At 36.3% G+C, this 23,345-nt stretch overlaps 1 protein-coding gene across 1 annotated transcript in view; it reads left to right on the top strand.

Moving 5' to 3' along the window:
- The window catches only part of MMP16 (matrix metallopeptidase 16), a 307,074-nt gene that overhangs the window by 155,937 nt on the left and 127,792 nt on the right, over nucleotides 1-23,345 (top strand). The window contains exons 2-3 of the mRNA XM_003408378.4: nucleotides 4,765-4,913; nucleotides 19,939-20,061. Coding sequence (XP_003408426.1) covers nucleotides 4,765-4,913; nucleotides 19,939-20,061 — 272 coding nt within the window. The remainder of the gene's footprint in view (nucleotides 1-4,764; nucleotides 4,914-19,938; nucleotides 20,062-23,345) is intronic.

Below are 23,345 nucleotides of genomic sequence, written 5' to 3'. Positions count from 1 at the left end.
TCCAGCTTTGCATGAATATGAACCAATTGAAAATGTCTTGGTTTTGGTCAGGTTTACCTTAGTCCTCAAAATGATATTTTTGCTTTTCAACACTTTAAAGAGGTCTTTTGCAAACAATTTCCCCAATACAATAGGTTATTTGATTTTTTGACTGCTGCTTCCATGGGTGTTGATTGTGGGTCCAAGTAAAATGAAATCATTGACAACTTCAGCCTTTTCTCCATTTATCGTGATGCTGCTTATTTGCCCAGTTGTGAGGATTGATATTTTCCTTATGTTGAGGTGTAATCTATACTGATGGTATAGTCTGTGATCTTCATCAGTGAGTGCTTCAAGTCCTCTTCACTTTCAGCAAGCAAGGTTGTGTCATCCACATAATACAGGTTTTTAATGAGTCTTCCGCCAATCCTGATGCTGCATACTTCTTCGTATACTCCAGCTTCTCAGATTATTGGCTTAGCATACTGATTGAGTAAGTATGGTAAAAGGATACAACCATGGAGCACTCTTTTCCTGGCTTTAAGAAATGCAGTATCCCCTTGTTTCATTCGAACAACTGCCTCTTGTTCTATGTACAGGTTCCTAGTGAGCACAATTAAATGTTCTGGAATTCCCATTCTTCACAGTATTGTCCATAATTTGTTATGATCCACACAGTCAAATGTTTTTGCATAGTCAGTAAAACACAGGTAAACATCTTTTTGGTATTCTCTGCTTTCAGCCAAGATCCATCTAACATCAGCAATGCTATCCCTAGTTGCATGTCCTCTTCTGAATCTGGCTTAAATTTCTGGCAATTCCCTGTTGATGTACTGCTGCAACTGGTTTTGAGTAATCTTCAGCAAAATTTTACTTGCGTGTGATATTAATGACATTGTTAGTTAATTTCCACATTCTGTTGGATTGCCTTTCTTTGAAATGGGCACAAATATAGATCTCTTCTAGGTGGTTGGCCAGGTAGCTGTCTTCCAAATTTCTTGGCATAGATGAGTGAGCACCTCCAGTGCTCTATCCATTTGTTGAAACATCTCAATTGGTATTTGGTCAATTCCTGGAACCTTGTTTTTGCCAGTGCCTTCAGCGCAGCTTGGACTTCTTCCTTAAATACCACTGGTTCTTGATCATATGCTACCTCTTGAAATGGTTGAACGTCCACCAAATCTTTTTGGTACAGTGACTTTGTGTATTCCTTCCATCATCTTTTGGTGCTACCTGTGGTGTTCAATATTTTGACCATTGAATCCTTCGGAATTGCAACATGAGACTTGAATTTTTTCTTCAGTTCTGTCAGCTTGAGAAATGCTGAGTGTGTTTTTCCCTTTTGGTTTTCTGTCTCCAGAACTTTACACACTTAATGAAGTGTACAAATACTTTATCTTCAGAGCCACCCTTTGAAACCTTCTGTTCAGCTCTTTTACTTCATCATTTCTTCCATTTGCTTTAGCTATTCTACATTCAAGAGCAAGTTTCAGAGTCACTTCTGACATCCATTTTGGTCTTTTTTTTTTTTTTTTAATGACCTCTTTCTTTCTTCATGTTTGATGTCCTTGATGTCCTTCCACAATTCATCTGGTGTTCAGGCATTATTGTTCAGTGCTTCAAATCTGTTGTTGAGATGGTCTCCAAATTCAAGTGGACTATATTCAATGACATATTTTGGCTCTAGTGTCCTTGTTTTAATTTTCTTCACCTTTAACTTGAACTTGCATTTAAGCAGTTGATGGTCTGTTCTGCAGTTAGCCCCTGGACTTGGTCTGACTGATGATACTGAGTTTCTCCATCATTTTAGCACTTGCACAGATGTTAGTCAATTTGATTCTTATATTTTCCATCCAGTGAGGTCTATGTGTATAGATGTCATTTATGTTGTTGAATAAGTTGTTGGTCTTGCAAAATCCTATCATGCTGTCTCTTGTGTCATTTCTATCATCCAATTACTGGTTCTTCTTTGTTTCCAACTTTCACATTCATACATTCCATGTTCCTTTTATTAATGAATGTTCACACCTGTTTCTTCTCATTTTGAGTAGTGCCACATCAGTGAATGAAGGTCCCAAAAACTTTACTGCATTCACGTCGTTAAGTTAGACTCTGCTTCGAGGAAATAGGTCTTCCCCAGTCGTATTTTGAGTGCCTTCTAACCTGATGGGCTCATCTTCCTGCACTATACCAGACAGTGTTCCACTGCTATTCATAAGGTTTTCACTGGCCAGTTTTTTCAGAAGTAGACTCCCGGGCCCTTCTTCCTATCTTGTCTTATTCTAGTAGCTCTGCTGAAACCTGTCCACCCTGGGTGACCTTGCTAGTGTTTGAAATACCAGTGGAGTAGCTTCCAGCATCACAGCAACATGAAAGTTGCTACAGTATGACAAGCTGACAGATACATAGTGGAATTGGGAATTATTTTTGGTCAATTCTTGGTATCAATGAAAGCATCTTTATTTGTTAACAAATGAAACGTCATTAAGAGTGACCATCTCAGGGTGACTCTTGATCTTAATAACCTTGATTTGTCAGCCAGGAAACAAATATTGCCCATAAAGTGGTGGATTCTTTTTTGACGTTTTAAAATTAAACAGAATTACCCACTACTCAATCATTTTGAGAAACAGCCTCTCATGATAAATGACATAATGTAAAAGGGAACTTGAAGAAAAATCACAATTTATTTTTCATATTATTCTAAATCATTTGATTGAAAAAATTAAGGCATATATATGTAACATATATAACATGTAACATGCTATTTTTATAATGCATTTAAAAGTGATATACAGTACTTCTATTATATAAAACATAGGTTTTTTTTTTATTAATGGTTTTCTCTTTACTGTCCTCATAAATGTAATTTCAGTAGCTTAGCACCCGTGAGTAATTTAGCAACAAGTCAGGTCTCCAGCAAGAAATGAATGCAAGCAACATGTTACAGAAATGGAGTTTTGTGTAAGAATATTGTTGAATTATATTGTTAAAAATGAATATAAAATATTTTAATTTTTGAGAAATTGTATAATAGGTATTGAATTTCCTATTAAATAGTAAATTGTCAGTGAAATACTGTCTCATTCATTCAGAAAAAAATGGAGTCTCTTTCAGACTTCATCACTGTTAACTAGATAACTGAATGTATGTGTCTTTCCTGGCAGCCTATTCATTACAGATTAAATGAGAAGCATATCTTGGTATGTTATTGCTGTATGGTAGATGAGTTTACTAGACTGAGTTTCACCAATAAAGCTTCTTGACAGTGATGCATTGCTCATCTCTTAAATTGTTTTAGAATAATTTCATTTTATATTCAAAGGTTTGTGCTTATAGTACTGGACTTTTTTTTTTTTTTGGTGGGGGGGTCAATTTCTTAGAAAAACTACAAACTATTCCATTTCGTGTTTCTCACATAAAGACTTTGAGATAGTCAGCATCACCTTTTTTTTTTTCTTTCTTTTGGTGAAATTTAACTTCTAAATATCCTGTTTATTCCACTGGGAAAGTAACTCTCCTGTGTTGTAGTTGTAAGTTCATAAAGGGAGTGTATCAGGTATTGGGGAAAAGCTGCAATTTCATAGGATCATCATTTATATGATGAATAGAGCCAGGTAGTAAGGAAAACACACCCTGGTGAACACTTTCCAATAAATAGCACAGCTTCTATTCTGTACCAGTGGCAGAATACTTGGCCCTTATCAATTACACAGGTAGTTCACTGAGCTTAGAAAAAGCTTAAAGCCCTAGGGAAGACTGAGGTAAAGGACAGGAGGATGGGATATGGGCTGAACATATGATCCTGCATTTAAAATGAATATGTAGAGTTCTAAAACTGGAAAGGATTGCTCCCTGGTGGAGATATATTTTTCCAAGAATATAAATTTTGTATTACTTTTCCAATCTAATCTCAGATGACTCTGAATTGTTGTTCCAGTTCCAATCAAGATTAGATGTACGTTCAACTCCATCTTCTTTCTCTCACTATCCTACAGATCCCTCTTTCCCCAGAGGATGGGGTAAGAGTTGGGGAGTAGTCTGGGGCGGGGTGGGGGGAACGTATAAAAATCTTGGCACTTTTAAAGAGAGAGCTAGATATAATTACTAAGAGGATTGGACTTCATCTATATGTGAAAATTTTGATTACTTACAGGGTTTGGATTAAAGTGAAACTTAAAGACTGTTCCTTACATGACAGTTACTTATACTTGGAGACATCTAGCTATAATCAAATAGACTGATTGCATGGAATTTATACCCAAAATATCTAATAAACAAGTTTCCCTGTGAAGATGCTATTTGTCACCATTGTAGTCACTGGTCTATTTTTCAGGAAAATGGCATTTTTAGATAACATGAGCATATTAACTACCCCTTCCAGCATAAATGTCTCAATGGGGTCACATTGTTGAAAAGTACCATCCTTCATTTTGGGAGGTTGAGTTCCTGGAGGGCAGGGACAGTCTTATTTGTGATTTTATCCATTATTTATTGTAGTACCTTATATACTATGAGTTTGCAACAAATGATTAATCATATACATATATGTATGCATATATACATAATAATTTGTAAGTATGTAGAAAAATCCGTAACAACCTCTGAAATTATATTAAAATAACCTAAACTATGCAGTATATATAACAAATAGATCAAACACTTAAATAATGTATGCCCTTGTAGAGGAAATAATGTATAAAAATCTACAATAGACATGAATTAATTAGAAAATTATTGTGAAGGTGTAAGTTGATCTAAAAGGAACTGTACTTGTTATTGCAGGTTTGGTTACAAAAATACGGCTACCTGCCACCGACTGACCCCAGAATGTCGGTGCTGCGCTCTGCAGAGACCATGCAGTCCGCCCTAGCTGCCATGCAGCAGTTCTATGGCATTAACATGACAGGAAAAGTGGACAGAAACACAATTGAGTAAGTAATGGCACCCACATTCCTCTCCTTTTTGCTTTTGAGCCAAACTAAGTAGCCTGGAAAATTTTAAGTAAATTCCACCAACCGCAAATTGAGTAATTTGTCTCATGAACTTTTCTTTGGAATTTAACCTATGTTAACTCTACACCTCTGAGATTTCATCGACCCTATAAGACAATTTGGGCTATAAGACAGAGTAGAACTGCCCCATAGGGTTTCCAAGGAGCAACTGGTGGATTCGAAAGGCCAACCTTTTGGTTAGCAGCCGACCACCACTGTGCCACTAGGGCTCCAAAACATTCAAGGCCCAAAGTCAAGTTTACTTCCCTGATTTTCACAACACAGTTTTTTAAAATAGCAAAGGAAAGATGAAAAATGAGAGTAAAAATTGGTGTGCAATTTAAGTTACTACAGAAGGAGAGACAAGCAGTGGTGTGCTGGGGTTGGCTTGTAGAGCCACAAGAGAAGATTGTGTACATCTCTTCCTAAATCCCTGTTAAGTGACATCAGGTTAGTAGCTTCAAATTGACCGTAGTGAAAATATTTACATCATGGAAATTGGGAAACAATGCAAATCAAGGTCTTCCTAGCCTGTTGATAATTCCCCAAATGAGTTAAATCAAGGTGTTTTCACTGGAAAATCTCTACTTTCGAGTTATTATCTAAAAAGAGTTTGTTTTTACTCTTTGCTAGTATTTGAGATTTTATTGATTGATTGATCATTCATTTCTTTATTCAGAGAGTGACTGCTTACTGAGTACTTGGTCTTTAAAAAAGGCATATATAGTAATAATCTCTTCTTCCAGGGAATTGAGAGTAAACTGTATATCTAAATATAGGCACAGATTATTTCACCACAGGTACACTGTAACTCCCACTATATTATGAAACAGTTTTATTGCTTGTGGACGCCAAAGGAGAAAGTGATTACTCCTTTCCATATCAGGTGGAGGGAAAAATCATTTGTGTTCAGAGGGTCTTTGATACAAAGTGTATCTATTTCCATTATTTAACTTGATCATCATACATGAACTCTCCACAACAGACCAGACAGAATTTTTTTTCTCTCTCCTTTTTCAGGTAAAGAAACTGAAAATTGAAGGCTAAGTGAAGTCCCAGTTAGTTGTAGAATCCAAGTCTTTTGACATTTAATCTGGGAATGTTTCCACTATGCTGTGCTATCTATCTTAAGAAAAACACATTTCTTTTTCTTTTTAAAACTTAAATAGAAATATCTGGGCCCAGATGTATTTTTAATTAATTTTGACATATTAAATTAATTTAATATATGCTTTTAAAATTCAATTTTTCCCTCTAATCCTTACATCACAACGTTAATCATACTGTTTCTAATTCATAAAGACAAAAAAGCACATGACAGGGCTTGATGTTTAAACTTCAAAGCAGTCTGAAAATCTAAATAAATTATCTTCTCTGGCACTTTAAAGAGATGTATTAACTTTGGTCTGTATATGGAAAATCAGAATCAATAGTTTATATAATTTATCCTGCAATAATTCTAAACTTACCAATATTGGGAATAGAATTTGGCGATTTTGGGCCTGCTGCTCTCTAACCATTGCAATTCTCTCTTAATAATGTAATATCAAACTTTCATTTTAATTTATAATATATCTCTTGTCGTGAATAAATATAGTTTTTAGTTAATTGGAAAAAAAAAAACAAAAACCAGCAAGTACTGTGATTTGTTGTGGTGTATAGTACAGGATTTCATTCAAATTGTATTCTTCATCCCAACATTTTACGAAGTGCTCTGGACAGCATTCTTGTTTTTTATGGAGGGCTCTTATCTTCTGATTTACTTTCTTAGAAAATATGACACATATTTAAAAAAAAAAAAACATGTAAATTGAGGACTTAGGAAACATATTGCTTAAATTGTTTAAATGTCTAACTTACTAGTGCCAGAATACTAAGGAAGTATTAAAAAAAAGTATTAAATACTAGATAGCAATATTAAGAAAGTGTAGTTCTACAGAAGGTGGGTGCTGCGTTTTCCCCCAGTTTTGAGAGCTCTTGCTGGTCATTGGAAGGACTTGGGATGAATAGATTTGATTTCCTAAAATAGCTGGGGAAAGTCTTTGTCAGAATATTAATGGAAAGGACTTTGTGCAGAATTTATTCGTATGCTTCTGTGGGAAAGGGTCTGAGCAGTAAGCAACTATGTAGTTGTATTCTGGCCACATGATGTAAAAAAACGTGGACCTGTGGAAGAGGACACAGGTCCTTTTCTGGTATATGGTGGCCCAGAGTCCAGACTGGGAGACATGATGTTGTCAGTGAGCAGGAGTTAAAGGAGCATTTCCTGCAAATTATAGAGAAAAGATCAATTGTATAGTCAGACTTCAATTTAAAAGCATTTTTTTGTTTGCTTTTGTTGATGTTCATGTTTAGTTTTGTTTTCTTTTTTAACAAAACTTTGTCCTAATTTATACTTTAGAATTGGAGACACACATTTCCATCTAAAAAGTGTTACACCTGATAGTGGTTTCTGAGTGAATGCGCTCAAGCCTCATTAAACCCTCTTCACTTTCCCTTTATAGCCTGCCATGCCTCCTATGTTTTCTTACGTCTGCTTGGGGACTTCACCCTCCTTATCACTCAAGCTACCAACTCTGTGGCTTAATTTACCTCCTGTGCATTTTTTTTTTCTCCACTGATATTATCGCTCTAGGTGTTCAGCTCATATAGTGTATTGTTTTTGGAAGTATAATCCCCATAATCCTGCTATTAAAGCAATTGTCTGTGTTTTGTAATCTTAAATGAATATGTGGTAACAATCCTTATTGAAATTGCACTGTATTATTTTACATTGTCAAATTATCAGGTATGAATTTATATCTAAGCTTTATGATAGGAAATACGGGCTACAGTTATAGACCAAAATTATTCCCTAATACTAAAATAATACCTTAGGCTCTATTTTTGATGCTATAAACTCTCATCTGATTTTATACTATCGTCAAGATAAGTTGTTTTTAAAATTAAATAAATTATATCCTTCTCTGGCAGACAGACATTTGGTACATTTAATATATAATTCTTGGGTAATTAATAGTACCACTACGCGTCTGTCTTTTTGTCATACTGTGGTGGTTTGTGTGTTGCTGTGATGCTGGAAGCTATGCCACCAGTATTTCAAATACCAGCAGGGCCACCTGTAATGGACAGATTTCAGCATAGCTTTCAGACTAAGACTAGGAAGAAGGCCCTGGCTGTCTATTTCTGAAAAAAATTGGTCAGTGAAAACCTCATGGATAGCCATGGAACATTATCTGATGTACTGCCAAAAGATGAGCCACTCAGGCTGAAAAGGACTTAAAATACAATTGAAGAAGAGCTACCTCCTAAAAGAAAAGTCAACCTAAATGAAGTATATGGGCTAGAGCTTTCGGGACCTTCATTTGCTGATGTGGCACAACTCAACGTGAGGAGAAACAGCTGCAAACACCCATTAATAATTAGAACCTGGACTGTATGAAGTATGAACCTAGGAAAATTAGAAATTGTCAACCATGCAATGCAACACATAAAGATGGATACCTTAGGCTTTAGGGAGCTGAAATGGACTGGTATCAGCCATTTTAAATTGGGTAATCATATCATTTGCTATGCAGGCAGTGACCAGTTGAAGAGGAATGACATCATACTCATCATCAAAAAGAATATTTCAAGATCTGTCCTGAAGTACAATGCTGTCAGTGATAGGATTATATCCATAAGCCTACAAGGAAGACCGTTTAATACAACTGTTATTCAAATTTATGCACTAACCACTAATACCAAAGGTGAAGAAACTGAAGATTTTTAGCATCATCTATAGTCTAAAATTGATCAAACATGCAGTCAAGATGCGTTGATAATTACTGGTGAGCAGAATGCGAGAGTTGGAAACAATGAAGAATCTATAGTTGGAAAATGCAGTCTTGGTGATAGAAATGATGCCGGAGATCTCATGAAACAATTTTTCAAGAGCAACAGCATATTCGTTGCTAATACTTTTTTAAAAAAACAAAAACAGCAACTGTACATATGGACCTGGCTGGAAGGAATACATAAAAATCATTTCGACTACATCTGTGGAAAGAGACAATGGAGAACTTCAATATCATTAGTCAGAACAAAGCCAGGAGCTGACTGCGGAACAGACCATCAATTGCCCATATCCAAGTTCAAGTTGGAAAAGAAGAACATGAGATGAACCCCACGAGAGCCAAAATATGACTTTGTGTATTGTCCACCTGAATTTAGAAACCATCTCAAGAATAGATTTGATGCATTGAATACTAATGACCAAAGACCAGACAAGCTGTGGGATGACATAAAGGACATCATACACAAAGAAGGCAAAAGGTCATTACAAAGATAGGAAAGAAAGACAAGACAAAATGGGTGTTAGAAGAGATTCTGAAACTTGCTATTGAATGTAGAGCAGTTAAAGCAAATGAAAGAAATCAAGACGTAAAAGAGATGAAGAGAAGATTTCAATGTGTGGCTTGAGAAGAGAAAATAAAGTATTATAATTACACGTGCAAAGACCTGGAATTAGAAAACCAAAAAAGAAGAACATGCTCAGCATTTCTCAAGCTGAGAGAACTGAAGAAAAAATTCAAGCCTCAAGTTACAATATTGAAGATCTCTATGGGCAAAATATTGAACAACACAGGAAGCATCAAAAGAAGATGGAAAGAATACACAGAGTCACTGTACCAAAAATAATTAGTCAATGCTCAATTGTTTCTGGAGGTACCATATGATTATGAACTGATGGTAGTGAAGGAAGAAGTTCAAGCTGCACTGAAGGCACGGGCGAAAAACAAGGCTCCAGGGGAATTGACCGAATACCAACTGAGATGTTTCAAAAAATGGATGTAGCACTGGAGGAGCTCACTCATCTATGTCAAGAAATTTGGAAGACAGTACTTGGCCAACTGACTGGAAGAGATCCATGTTTGTGCCCATTCCAAAGAAAGGTGATCCAACAGAATGAGGAAATTATCTAACAGTGTCATCAATATCACACACAAGTAAGGTTTCGCTGAAGATAATTCAGAAACGGTTGCAGCGGTACATCAACTGGGATTTGCCAGAAATTCAGGCCAGTTTAAAGAGGACATGGATCGAGGATATCATTGCTGATGTTAGATGGATCTTGTCTGAAAGCTAAGAATACCAGAAACATGGTTAATTGTGCTTTGTTGACTATGCAAAGGCATTCAACTGTGTGGATCATAACAAATTATGGATAACACTGGGAAGAATCGAATTCCAGAGCATTTAATTGTGCTCATGCAGAACATGTACATAGAACCCGAGGCAGTCATTCTCACAGAACAATGGGAAACTGCATGGTTTAAAAACAGGAAAGGCGTGCGTCAGGGTTGTATCTTTACACCATATCTATTCAGTCTGTGTGCTGAGTAAATAATCCAAGAAGCTGAACGCTGGGAAGAAGACCACAGAATCAGGATTGGAAGAGGGCTCATTAACAACCTGTGATATACAGATGACACAACCTTGCTTGCTGAAAACTAAGATGACTTGAAGTACTTACTGATAAAGATCAAAGACTACGGCCTTTAGTATGGATTACACCTCAACCTATACCTCAAAATAAAGAAAACAAAAATCCTCACAATTGGACAAATAAGCAACATCATGATAAATGGAGAAAAGATTGAAGTTGTCAAGGATTGCATTTTACTGGTATCCACAATCACTGCCCAAGGGAGCAACAATCAGGAAATCAAAAGACGCATTGCACTGGGTGAATCTGCTGTAAAAGTCCTCTTTAAAGTGTTAAAAAGCAAAGATGTCACTTTGAAGACTAAGATGCTTTGATTCAAGCCATGGTGTTTTCAATTGCTTCATACACATGTGAAAGCTGGACAATGAATAGAGAAGTCAAAAGAAGATAACGACGCCATTGAATTTTGGTACTGGCAAAGAATATTCAATATACCATGGACTTCCGGAAGAATGAATAAGTCTATCTTGGAAGAAATACAGCCAGAATGCGCCTTACAAGGATGGCAAGATTTCATCTCAGATACTTTGGACATGTTATCAGGAGGCACCAGTCCCTGGAGGAGGACATCATGATAGGTAAAGTCGAGGGTCAGCCAAAGAGAGGCAAACCCTCAATGAGATGGATTGCCATAGTGGCTACAATGTTGGGCTTAAGTATAACAACATTTGTGGGGATGGCACAGGGCAGGCATCATTTCATTCTGTTGTACATAGGGTGTGCATGAGTCAGAAATGACTCAATGGCACCTAACAACAACAAAACATCAACAATTAAAAGTAATGATACCTATTTGCAGTTATCCCTATGTTACGTTGAAGCAATTAACCATTTTTAAGCAATAAATTTACTTATTACATTAAATGGCATATTATATTGTTTTTATATTAATTAGCTGTGGTGTTGGGAAGATTGTAATAGATAGTTATTCCCTCAAAGAAAATGAACGCAATCTCATACATTGCAGTGGTTCTTTTATTGTGGGATGTTTAGCGAATTTTTATAAGCATGCTTACTTACAATTCTTAATAACTGAAACAATCTCTATTATGCATAAAAGGAATATATTTAGCAAGGGGGGAAAATAGCAAGGAGTTAATGAAAATGAGTTTGTGAGGTTTTTATAATGATACTAGGAATTTCATTATCTTAGTTCATCTTTTTTGTGTGCACAGTGGTGTGCTCTGAAGCCTGCTTGATATCACATTAGGTTGCAAACTTTCCTTTTTGCTTTCCCTCTTTTTGTTTTAACTCTGTTTCATACTACTACATTCTCATTTTCCCCTTCCTTTATTCATGATATGACAAGAACATTTTTGATCCCACCACTGACACTCAGATCAACAGGGTGACCTCAACTAATTTTATGCCTATAATTTCTCTTGTTAGCTTTGCCTGTTTGAAGGCCGTATTGTAATTCTTTTCAATAATTTAAAAAATAAAGAAAAGCACAAAACTGTGTTTCAGGTATCTTAAAAGAGGAAATAAAAAGAATTGTAAAATAATTTGGTGATTTAATTTGTCTGGAATTTTGGAGGATTATTTATTTATTTTTATCTTCATCATTCAGTCCAATATGGGAGATATATAGAATGGAAACTCCTCAATGATAAATTTAAAACTTAGAAAAAAATTTTAAAATATGAAAATGCCATTTTCCCAATTCACGTTTTATTACTGTGGTGCTTCAGAAAACTAGCTAATTGACTAGTAATTTCACTCATTTGAGAATATCAAAATTTATTATATAAAACCAATGTACTTTCTTAACATGTATCTAGCTTTAACTAAAGAAAGACATTGAGAATTATATCTGATGATGTAAGCTGACTTAATTTAGTCAAACCATACCCAGAAATTTAACTTAATTAATTAAAATTATCTTAAGGCTGAATAAGTAACTTTCGTTGGAGAGTTATTATGAAACTGTAGTTGTATTTTAACTCATAACTTAAGGATTGAAATGTTTATGTAGATAAATCAAGAGCTCCAAGTTTTTTTCTTGCCTCAATTATTAATATGTTTCTTGATTTTTTTATTCTTTTATCTAAATTATCAAGTTAAGACAGCATTTTTTCCTTCAACTTGAATATAAAAGTCAGTTTCGTCATAAATTAAAGTTCTTTTTCTTCATTTCAGAATACCTCAGTGGTACTCAAACACTACAAAATGTGATGTTGGGTCAGCCCTCACTTTGGTAGCTACAGAAGAACAGTTAGTTGATGGTTAACTGAGTAGGGAGCTTAGATTCCTGTTTTGAAAGGTAAAAGGTGAAAGTAAAAGTAGGTGCTAACACTGAACTTTTGTCCACACTGCAGATCATGGTAGCTTAGTATGTTTATTTTCTGTGTTCAGGTTCTTAAGTACTTTCACTTTGCCATTTTAGCCTTGTGAGTAACATGTGGGCCTGTACAGAAGGTTAATGAGTTGATAGGAAAAAAAACAAAAGAGACCATGGATGAGAATGGGCTGTCAGTGTAACATTTCTGAGGCCTAAGTTGATTTATTTTTACTACGCCATGATTACTGGGCTTGACTCTATGAATACAAACAGAATTGAAGAATTTTCAAAGTGATAAAAATAAGCATATTCAAAAATTTCTAGAAGGATCAGTTGGGCACAACTAGAAACAGTAGACATTATTCTTATCTGTAATTAAAACTTGGAGAAACCTGAAGGGTGAAAGCCTGTTTCATATATTTTACTGGTGGATATTTTTCTTAAAGTATCAATTCTTAAGGGAGTTATTTTTTCTTCCTGCTAAAAGTAGGCATATGTATACAGGGCCTGTGTGTGGTACAACTCCAAGTCCAAGAGGTATTGTTCCCATTGAATTCTGTTTTAAGTGCTGCCTTCCTGGCACACCTTCAGGTGACACCATGTATATTGACTATAACGTGAAGATACCTCCTGGAGTTATCCTATGGTGGCACTATCGTTATGGCACAAATGCCCTAATTATTTGTGGGAAAATTTTCTTTTTTTTTTTTTACTGAAGCTGATGAACACTGATTGTTTCATATGTAGTGGTTCTTACTTATTACTGCAAACTTGGGTGGAAGTCAAAGCCAACTTCATTTACATAAAATAGGACAGTGTATAGGTATCTTTATTATCAAAATATCAAGAATACCCTGTTGGAAGATCTTGAGAAATAGTATAAACTGAGAAGAACACATTCTTTTGTGGTTACAAGAGGGGAGAGGGAGGGAGGGTGGGAGAGGGTTATTTACTGATTAGTTAGTAGATAAGAACTACTTTAGGTGAAGGGAAGGACAATACTCAATACAGGGAAGGTCAGCTAAACTGGACTGGACCAAAAGCAAGGAAGTTTCCGGGATAAACTGAATGCTTTGAAGGTCAGCAGAGCAAGGGCGGGGGTTTGGGGACTATGGCTTAAGGGGACTTCTAAGTCAATTGGCAAAGTAAATTCTATTATGAAAACATTCTGCATCCCACTTTGAAGTATGGTGTCTGGGGTCTTAAATGCTAACAAGTGGCCATCGAAGATGCATGAATTGCTCTCAACCCACCTGGATCAAAGGAGAATGAAGAACACCAAGGTCACAGGATAACTATGAGCCCAAGAGTCAGAAAGGGCCACATGAACCAGAGACTTACATCATCCTGAGACCAGAAGAACTAGATGGTGCCAGGCCACAACTGATGACTGCCCTGACAGGGAGCACAACAGAGAACCCCTGAGGGAGCAGGAGATCAGTGGGATGCAGACCCCAAATTCTCACAAAAAGACCAGACTTAATGGCCTGACTGACACTAGAGGAATCCCGGCGGTCATGGTCCCCAAACCTTCTGTTGGCCCAGGACAGGAACCATTCCCAAAGACAACTCATCAGACACGGAAGGGACTGGACAATGGGCTGGAGAGAGATGCTGATGAACAGTGAGTTACTTGTATCAGTATCAGGTGGACACTTGAGACTGTGTTGGCATCTCCTGCCTGGAGGGGGGATGAGAGGGTGGGGGGGTTAGAAGCTGGCAAAACGGTCATGAAAGGAGAGACTGGAAGGGCTGACTCATTAAAAAAAAAGACTCATTAGGGGGAGAGTAAATGGGAGTATTTAGTAAGGTGTATATAAGCTTATATGTGACAGACTGACTTGATTTGTAAACTTTCACTTAAAGCACAATAAAAATTATTTAGAAAAAAAAAAAGAATACCCTGTTGGAACCACATGAATTACTTGGTGTAACCCGTCCAACAAGGTGGGCTGAAATATGTTGATTTCTATGTGTTGCTCTTGCTGCTGCTGCTTTCACTACTACCAGTACCACTACTTCCTCATATTTGTGTAATAATAATAATATCGGCAGCAGTTACCACCTGCCAGGCATTATTCTATATTCTGTGTGTTCGTATGGTTTAACTCAGTCCTCAGCAATAAAACCAGTGGCTGTCAAGTCAGCTTCGATTCATGGTGACCCCACATGCATCAGAGTAGAATTGTGCTCCATTTGGTTTTCAATGGCTGAGTTTTTGGAAGTAAATCTCCAGGCCTTTCTTCTGAGGTTGAGGGAGGTAACATTATCAGTCCCATTTTATAGATAAAGAAACTGAGCCATAGAAAGGAAAAGTAACTTGTTTAATGTCATAGAGCTAGGGAGTTTGTGGAACCTGGGTAGGAACTCTGGAAGCCTGGGTTCTGTTCTCAACCTTTACAATATAACTTTTCTCAAGAGTACTGATCTTGTTTTGTTTGTTTGTTTGTTTTTCTTTTTAAGTTGAGAAGTACATAGGATAGAAACCCGCGGGATAGTGAGGGAATCAGTATAGGGGACACAACGTGCAGTCTTAGTTCATTTGCTTCATGTTACTTATCGACGACATCACTGGACTCTGGCCTCATGCTGAGCTTGCTGCCCCACTCACAGGCGGTGGAAGACAGAGACAGACACACACAAATTGGAATTCACAGTACAAGAAGTGCTGTGTTGAGATGATAAACCATACCTCTGCGAGTCGTATCTTGAAGAATTCTCAGGGTGAACAAGGAGGGAACAGCATTCCAGACAGAGATCACCGCATACAAAGGCAGAAACCTGGGTGGATCTTGGGAATTAGGGAGACATGCTTTCTAAGAGCCTGAATCAGATTCTTTCTGTAGAAGCATTGCATACTCAGGAGCATACAGAGAGCACATCTGTGTTTCGGGAAGGCTCGTCTTTAGGAGTGAGAAGGAAGATGAGAATGAGAATGAGGGATACATGAGAAATTTTGGGGGCCAAAGAAATTGCCTTGTGATTGCTTGGATGTGGGGAGAGAGCCGCAAAGGCTGTTACCTGAATTTCTGGCTTGGGCATTAGAAGAGCGTTGAGGCTTTCAGCTGAGATATCACAGGAAGTAATGTAAATTTGGGATAGGAAAATCATGATTTTGTTTTTGTTACATGTAACATTATAGAAATGGTGACAAGATATCTACATGAAGATATAAGAGCACTTACCCAATTATATCGTAATTTTTTATCCTGTGTGTCTTACTTATAGACTGTGAGTTTCGCAAGGAAAGGACTTTTCGCCTCTTTCATTTTTTTATCCATGCTTTCTTTCACATCTCTTGGCATGTTGTAAGAGCTAAAAATACTATAGGATGAATGAGTCAGTGATTGAGTAAATTAACGAACAAGTAGTTGAAGCATAAGAAAAAAACATATGAAATAGGCAAAAGCCTAAGAAATACGTAAGGAATTAGCAGAGGAGTTAAATTGTTGTTGTTGTTGTTGAGGGTGCCATCCGACTGCTTCTGACTCACAGTGACCTCATGTGGCAGAGTAGAACTGCCCCATAGGGTTCTCTTGGCTGTAATCTCTATGGAAACAGATCACCAGGTCTTTCTCCTATGGACCAGCTGGTGGGTTCAAACCTCCAACCTTTCAGTTAGCAATTGAGCACTTAACCATTGTACCACCAGGGCTCCTTGGAGGAGTAAAATACTCATAAACCCTGTCTTTAGGATGATGTACATGCTTTGCTAATAAACTTTTTAATGCAACCAACATATCCATGACTTAAAATGAAAATTTACATTAATAAATTTAAGTATTTTTGAAGTTTTGAGTCCAAAATGGTTACCGCCCTCATCTTTGGATTTTATGGATGATTAAAGTAATTTTAGAGACTATATCCTCATATGAAAATAAGTTTTTACCCTGACAATAGCTAGTTCTCTTTTTTCCAATTTTTATCCCACTAACCATTTCAAAAATATTTCTCTTCCAGGGGGCTTACTTAAATACTTTTCTTTGCTAAATGTAAGTGTAGCACACTTCACATTAAGTGAATTTCCTTATATTTCATAGTTGCATATTGTTTATTGTCCCAGTACCTTCAGTGAGATAAGCAAGGATAAGTACCTGCCTGAGGAATATTATAATTAATGAAACATTTATATGAAAGCAGCTTAAATCATCATAGGCATACCATTAATGATTAATATTTGCTAGTTAAATTTGTATCTAAGTCTTACAAAAAGTAATAAAAAATAATTTTTCATGTAAAAAATTAATGTTCCTATCTATCTATACAATGAATATTCATTGAATATCTTTTATATGCTGGAATTGTGGAAGGTGCTGGGAATATGTATATCCCCTGGCCATGAGTGGAAACCCTGGTGGCCTAGTGGTTAAGTGCTATGGCTGCTAACCAAAGGGTCAGCAGTTCGAATCCACCAGGCACTCCTTGGAAACTCTATGGGGCAGCTCTACTCTGTCCTGTAGGGTCGCTATGAGTCAGAATCGACTCAACGGCACTGGGTTTGTTTTTTTTTTTTTTTTTTTCTGCCCGTGTTTTACAGTTTGGTGAAATGCCTCTCAAATTTTATTGGGTTTAGGAATGCCTTAGGAATGCTGCTTAAAAATAGGAGGTTTCCAGTCTCAACTCTACCCTGTCCTGTAGGATCGCTATGAGTCACAGTCGGCCTGATGGCAATGGGTTTGGCTTTGGTTTTAGTCTCAACTCCAGAGAGTTCAATTCAGTAGATCTGGGTAGCCTCTTTGGAATTCGTACTTACAGAGTCTCAGATGATTTGGAGACTTTAAAAAAAGGAAAGGGTGATTTCCCAAAATAATCCTAGAGTGCCTTTAATCCTGGGATAGAATTTGCTAAACAGAAAATTTTAATGTTAATTGGAAAAATAACATCTTTCTTAAAGAAATAAAAGTCACTGTTTAATTGTTACATGAAAGTATTCTTATATTCACAAATGAAGATAAGCTGACTTATCTCACATAACATGCAAATGATTTCGTTCATCTTTAAATAGTCATTTTCCACATTCAATTCTTTTTGTTTAAAGAGAGGAGAAAATAAGTAGTTGGTGAAATACAGCAGAAATTGATTTTTTTTTCTAATGTCTACTTTCTGATTCATGTAGCACCATGTAGATCCTGCATTAGCTTTGTAACTGTTAAATTAAAGGAAATAATGAACAACAAACCATTTTATGAGGTACTAAAGAAAAAAAAAAATGCTACTCAAAATCGTGAACATCTTTTTCCTTAGGCGGGATGTAAGAATATGGAGGAAACATGGTAAAGGTCAAATGGGACCCTGTAGAACAAAGTTACACAAATATATATGTATTAAAAAAAAAAAAAATTCATTGCCATCGAGTTGATTCCAACTCATAGCGACCTTATAGGACAGAGTAGAACTGCCCCATAGGGTTTCCAAATAACGGCTGGTGGATTCCAACTGCCAACCTTTTGGTTAGCAGCTGAGCTCTTAACCACTGTGCCACCAGGGCTCCATATATGTATATATCTATTAAAATTAATACATTGAAAGCCATATTTCATTTTCCCAATATGCATACTAAACCTCATTCTTGTGATGCTAAATCTCACATTATAGAACAGATATATTTTTTAATCATTGAATTTTGATTATTATTAAACTTCCCAAGCCAATGACTGTTGTTATTGTTAGGTGCTGCTGAGTTGGTTCTAATTTATAGTGACCCTGTGCACAACAGAAAGAAACACTGCCTGGACCTGTGCCATCCTCATAATCGTTGTTATACTTGAGCCCATTGTTGCAGCCGCTGTGTTATGCTCGAGCCCATTGTTGTAGCCACTGTGTCGCATTGAGGGTTTTCCTCTTTTTCACTGACCCTCTGCTTTATTAAGCATGATGTCCTTCTCCAGGGGCTGATCTTTCCTGAAAACATGTCCAAAGTATGTGACACGCAGCCTCACCATCCTTACTGCCAAGGAGCATTCTGGTTGTACTTCATCCAAGACAGATTTGTTCATTCTTTTGGCAGCCCATGGTATGTTCAATATTCTTCGCCAATACCACAATTCAAAGGTGTTAATTCTTCTTCAGTCTTCCTAATTCATTGTCGAGCTTTCACATGCACAAGGTGATTGAAAACACCATGGCTTGGATCAGGTGCATCTTAGTCCTCAGGGTAACATCTTTGCTTTTTAACACTCTAAAGAGATCTATTGCAGCCGGTTTGCCCAATGCAGTGTGTCTTTTGATATCTTGACTGCTGCTCCCATGGGTGTTGATAGCGGATCCAAGTAAAATGAAATCCTTGACAAGCTCAATCTTTTCTCTGTTTATCATGATATTGCTCATTGCTCCAGTTGTAAGGATTTTTGGTTTCTTTATGCTGAGGTGTAATCCATACTGAAGGCTGTAGTCTTTGATTTTCATCAGTAAGTGCTTCAAGTCCTCTTCACTTTCAAAACAAGCAAGGTTGTGTCATCTGCATACCACAGGTAGTCAGTGAGTATTCCTCCAATCCTGATGCCCCGTTCTTCTTCATATAGTCCAGCTTCTCAGCATATTTGCCCAGCATACAGATCGAATAGGTATGGTGAAAGGATAAAACCCTGATGCACTGCTTTCCTGACACTGTTTAGCCAATGACTGCTACTTGGATATTAGAGTTATGATCAAAGTGGAAAGAAGAAAAAGATGGTTAAATGCAAATGTTATTTGAACAAACATTTGGCTATTATATAAGCTTGAAGAAAATCGTATGTAACCTCTTGACTCCTGGAATTTAAGTTAATGTCATAGAATAATGTAATTATTTTATGTTAAAGCTAGAATAGACCTTAGTGATTATTAATTTTAAACAGTTTCAATTTATAAATGAGACCAGGGATGAATGACTTGCTCAAAGTCACATACTTTGTTAACAGCAGATTCTAGTTCTAAGCTTCGTAGTTTCTCACCTCAGCTTTAAGCTTCATAGTTCCTTAGTGCAAAACAAATTAGAGAGATAAAAACTATCTGAAGAATCTGAGTAGTTACTTTGTGATTCTGGATCATTCAGGAAAAAAAAAATCTATTTCAAATTTCAGGAAAATTGATCATTTCCCCCTTTATGGTTCCCTTTTTGATCATCACAGTCTAAGATTAGTTTCTTCATTGATTTCCTTTTGATGTTATTGATTAGCGTTGCTGGTAAATAACTGGAAAGTACTGCTTTTTTGCAGCTGGATGAAGAAGCCTCGCTGTGGTGTACCTGACCAGACAAGAGGTAGCTCCAAATTTAATATCCGTCGGAAGCGATATGCATTAACAGGACAGAAGTGGCAGCACAGACACATCACCTACAGGTATAACAATTCACGGTGAATTTTCCTTTCTTCTCATTTTTGCACTAATATTTATTTTGACTTTTTTTTGGCTATATTCTGCACAATGACTGCGTGTTAACATATGGTGGTGTAACGTTGACTTAAGGTACTTAAAACTCTGCAATTGAGAAGAGAATAAATTCTTTATTTGTAAAAATTCTTTGAGACACTTGGTCTTTTTGGTAGATCAGATCTAGTTTACGGAATGAATGCCAATATTGTCAGGGACTTTGAGATGCGCTATATATATATACATATATATATTCTAACACATTACATTCTTTGGCAAGCATTTATTCTAAAAGTAATCATATGATAAAGTAGCATTTAAATAATTTCCATTTAAAGAAAATGTCTTGGAATCTATTAATTAACTTGTAATCTCAGGCTACCCATTTTCCTCTGTATCTTTTTTGGCAGTGATGCAAGTGGGCCATCCTATCTTGTTTTGTCTTCAAGTGAAGGATGCCTAAGGCATTTAAGTGTCTTCCAAGCTGGTGTGACAATTGCTATTCATGGAGATGTTCATATATACTCATTGAACTACTGCTTATTGAATCCCAGTATGAGTAAAGAACAGTGCTAGGCACTAAGGATATAGCAATAAATAAAATATGGTAATGCTTTTTGTCCTCATGGAACTTGACAGTTGTATGGAGGAATTGAACGACCATAAACGTGATGCCATTTATGAGAGGGAAAGAAGAGAACACAACAGTGATGTAAACCAGGGACACTAAAGCACTCTACAGAAAACCAGGAATGGTCTTACCAAAGAAGGGTCTTACCCTTCCTCTAAGACCCAAAGGGTGAGAAAGAACTGATTAGAATAGAAGGAGGGTGCTTTGGGGAAAGAGTAGGATGTCGGGAACCAACTCTGTCAAATCACATGAATAGAATATAAAAAAACTTTTATAATTCTCATTCTTTGTGTTAAGTAGCCATTCACATGTGCTTAAAGATAAAATTAAAAATTTAATATAGGCGTATTTCCCATCCATACAGTCTGCTATGTGCCATTTGAACTTATTTTGGTTATTTCAAGAACTCTTTTCAGTCTAATTTTACAGTATTATACTGTCCTCTTAGCATGCTTTTAGATTATTGTCATATACATACTTACTGCATACTTACTCATTTATTATACATACTTATTTTAGTAGCTAAGAAAAATAAGAGAAGGCAGCTTTACGCCAAGACCACAAAGTTAGTATTTACCAAATGTTTAAAAAAATTCTTTTTTAATTTTTATTTTGCTTTAAGTGAAAGTTTACAAATCAAGTCAGTCTCTCACACAAAAACTTATATATACCTTGCTAAACCAAAAAAAAAACTCAGTGCCATCAAGTCGATTCTGACTCATAGCGACCTGCAGACAGAGTAGAACTGCCCCAGAGAGTTTCCAAGGAGCACCTGGCAGATTCGAACTGCTGACCCTTTGGTTAGCAGCCATAGCACTTAACCACTACGCCACCAGTACACCTTGCTACATACTCCCAATTGCTCTCTGCCAATGAGACAGCCCGCACCCTCCCTCCACTCTTGCTTTTTGTGTCCATTTCGCCAGCTTCTAACCCCCCTACTCTCCAAATGTTTAAATTTGATGATCAGATTTTTTACTTTACAAACTTGCTTATCATCTATAACATCTAGACTTCCAAAACACAATTAAGAATCTATTATACCAATAAATTAATATGAAATAGTTTATATTTTTCTGGTAAATGGAATATTTATGTCCCTTTTCTAACACACTCTCTTTCCCCAAGTGAGTCATCAGATAAGGCTTAGTGAGCTGAGGGAGTTGTATAGATCTTGAAAAGTTTTGTAGACTTTGATAAAAATGACGGAAAGGGATTCTTTTTCTGGCTAGATGGCAGAGTAGACATTCTGATCCACTCTCCTGATTGAGGTAAATGCTAAATGAACTGTATTAAAATACATTAAATAAATTAAAATATATTTTAAAAAAATCACCTTTAAGCCGAAATAAAAAAGAAGGAATCTGTAGAGGCCAAGAGTAAAGGGAAACCAGGAAACAGGAGGGAAGTGAGTATGTAGGTCAAGTGGAGACATTGAGCTTCCATTTTACAGTGGTGTAGAGCGTTAAGGGAGAAATTCCAGATGATCACCCTAGTAGTTGTAGGACAGTATTCAAGGAAGTTTAACATCTTTTTATAACTACAAATCTGAGCAAAGAAGGGCACTTTCTTAATCTGAGAAGGAATATCTAAAAATTAAATACTACAGATTGGTTATATATTTCTCATTTAATAAATGTGAAATATTGAAAAAATCTTATAAGAAGAGTAAAAATACCTGCTACTGCTACTTCTGTTTAGCAGCATTATACAACTAATTTTAATAGTAAGGAAAGAAAAATAAAAGGTATAAGGATTTGAAAAGAAGAAACAAATTGATTAGTCACAGTTTGTATCATTTCTATATAGGGAACTCAGAAGAAAGTCTCAATAATTTTTTAAATTAATAAAAGAATATAGCTACCTTTCGATACAAAATCCATGTACAAAGTGTATGTAAACACACACGTGTGCAAAAAACAATATAATCCTTACAAAGGTGCCATTTAAAATAGACACAATAATATAAGAGTTAGGAATAAATTTACAGAAGACTGACCTTTATCAAGAAACATGAAAAAAGGCTCAAAATAAATGTAGAGAGGTATTGTGCTCTTAAGTAGAAAGACTCAATACATTGAAATTTTAAATATTCCACAAATTTGATGTAATTCTAACAAAAATCGTAACAGGATATTTTGTATAAAAAACTGAATAAAAAATTTCTAAGGAAGAGTGAAGGCCCAAGATTAGCTGAGATATTCTCACCTGCTAGATATGAAGACTTCTTTTAAAGCAATACTAATTGAGGCAAAAGTAGACAAATAGGCTAGTATTATAAATAGGAGATCACAGAAACAGACCCAGGCATATATAAAAATGTGATTTAAACCTGAGCAGACTTGTAGATTAGTGGGGACAGGATAGACTATATTATTTACCGAGTTATTCTGAGAAAATCAGTCACCCATACGGGAATCAATGGAATTAGATGCTTTGTTGTTGTTAGTTGCCTTCGAGTCAGTTTTGACTCGTTGTGGCCCCATGCACTAGAGAGTAGAACTGCTCTATAGGATTTTGTTGGTTGTAACCTTAATGGAAGTGGATCACCAGGACTTTTATTTCATGGTACATGGGTGGGTTTGAACTGCCAACCTTTAAATTAGCAGTTGAGCATAAACC

This window comes from Loxodonta africana, chromosome 14 (genome assembly GCF_030014295.1).
Source record: "Loxodonta africana isolate mLoxAfr1 chromosome 14, mLoxAfr1.hap2, whole genome shotgun sequence".
NCBI lineage: Eukaryota > Metazoa > Chordata > Mammalia > Proboscidea > Elephantidae > Loxodonta > Loxodonta africana.
This window is presented reverse-complemented; position numbering and strand designations above follow the sequence as displayed.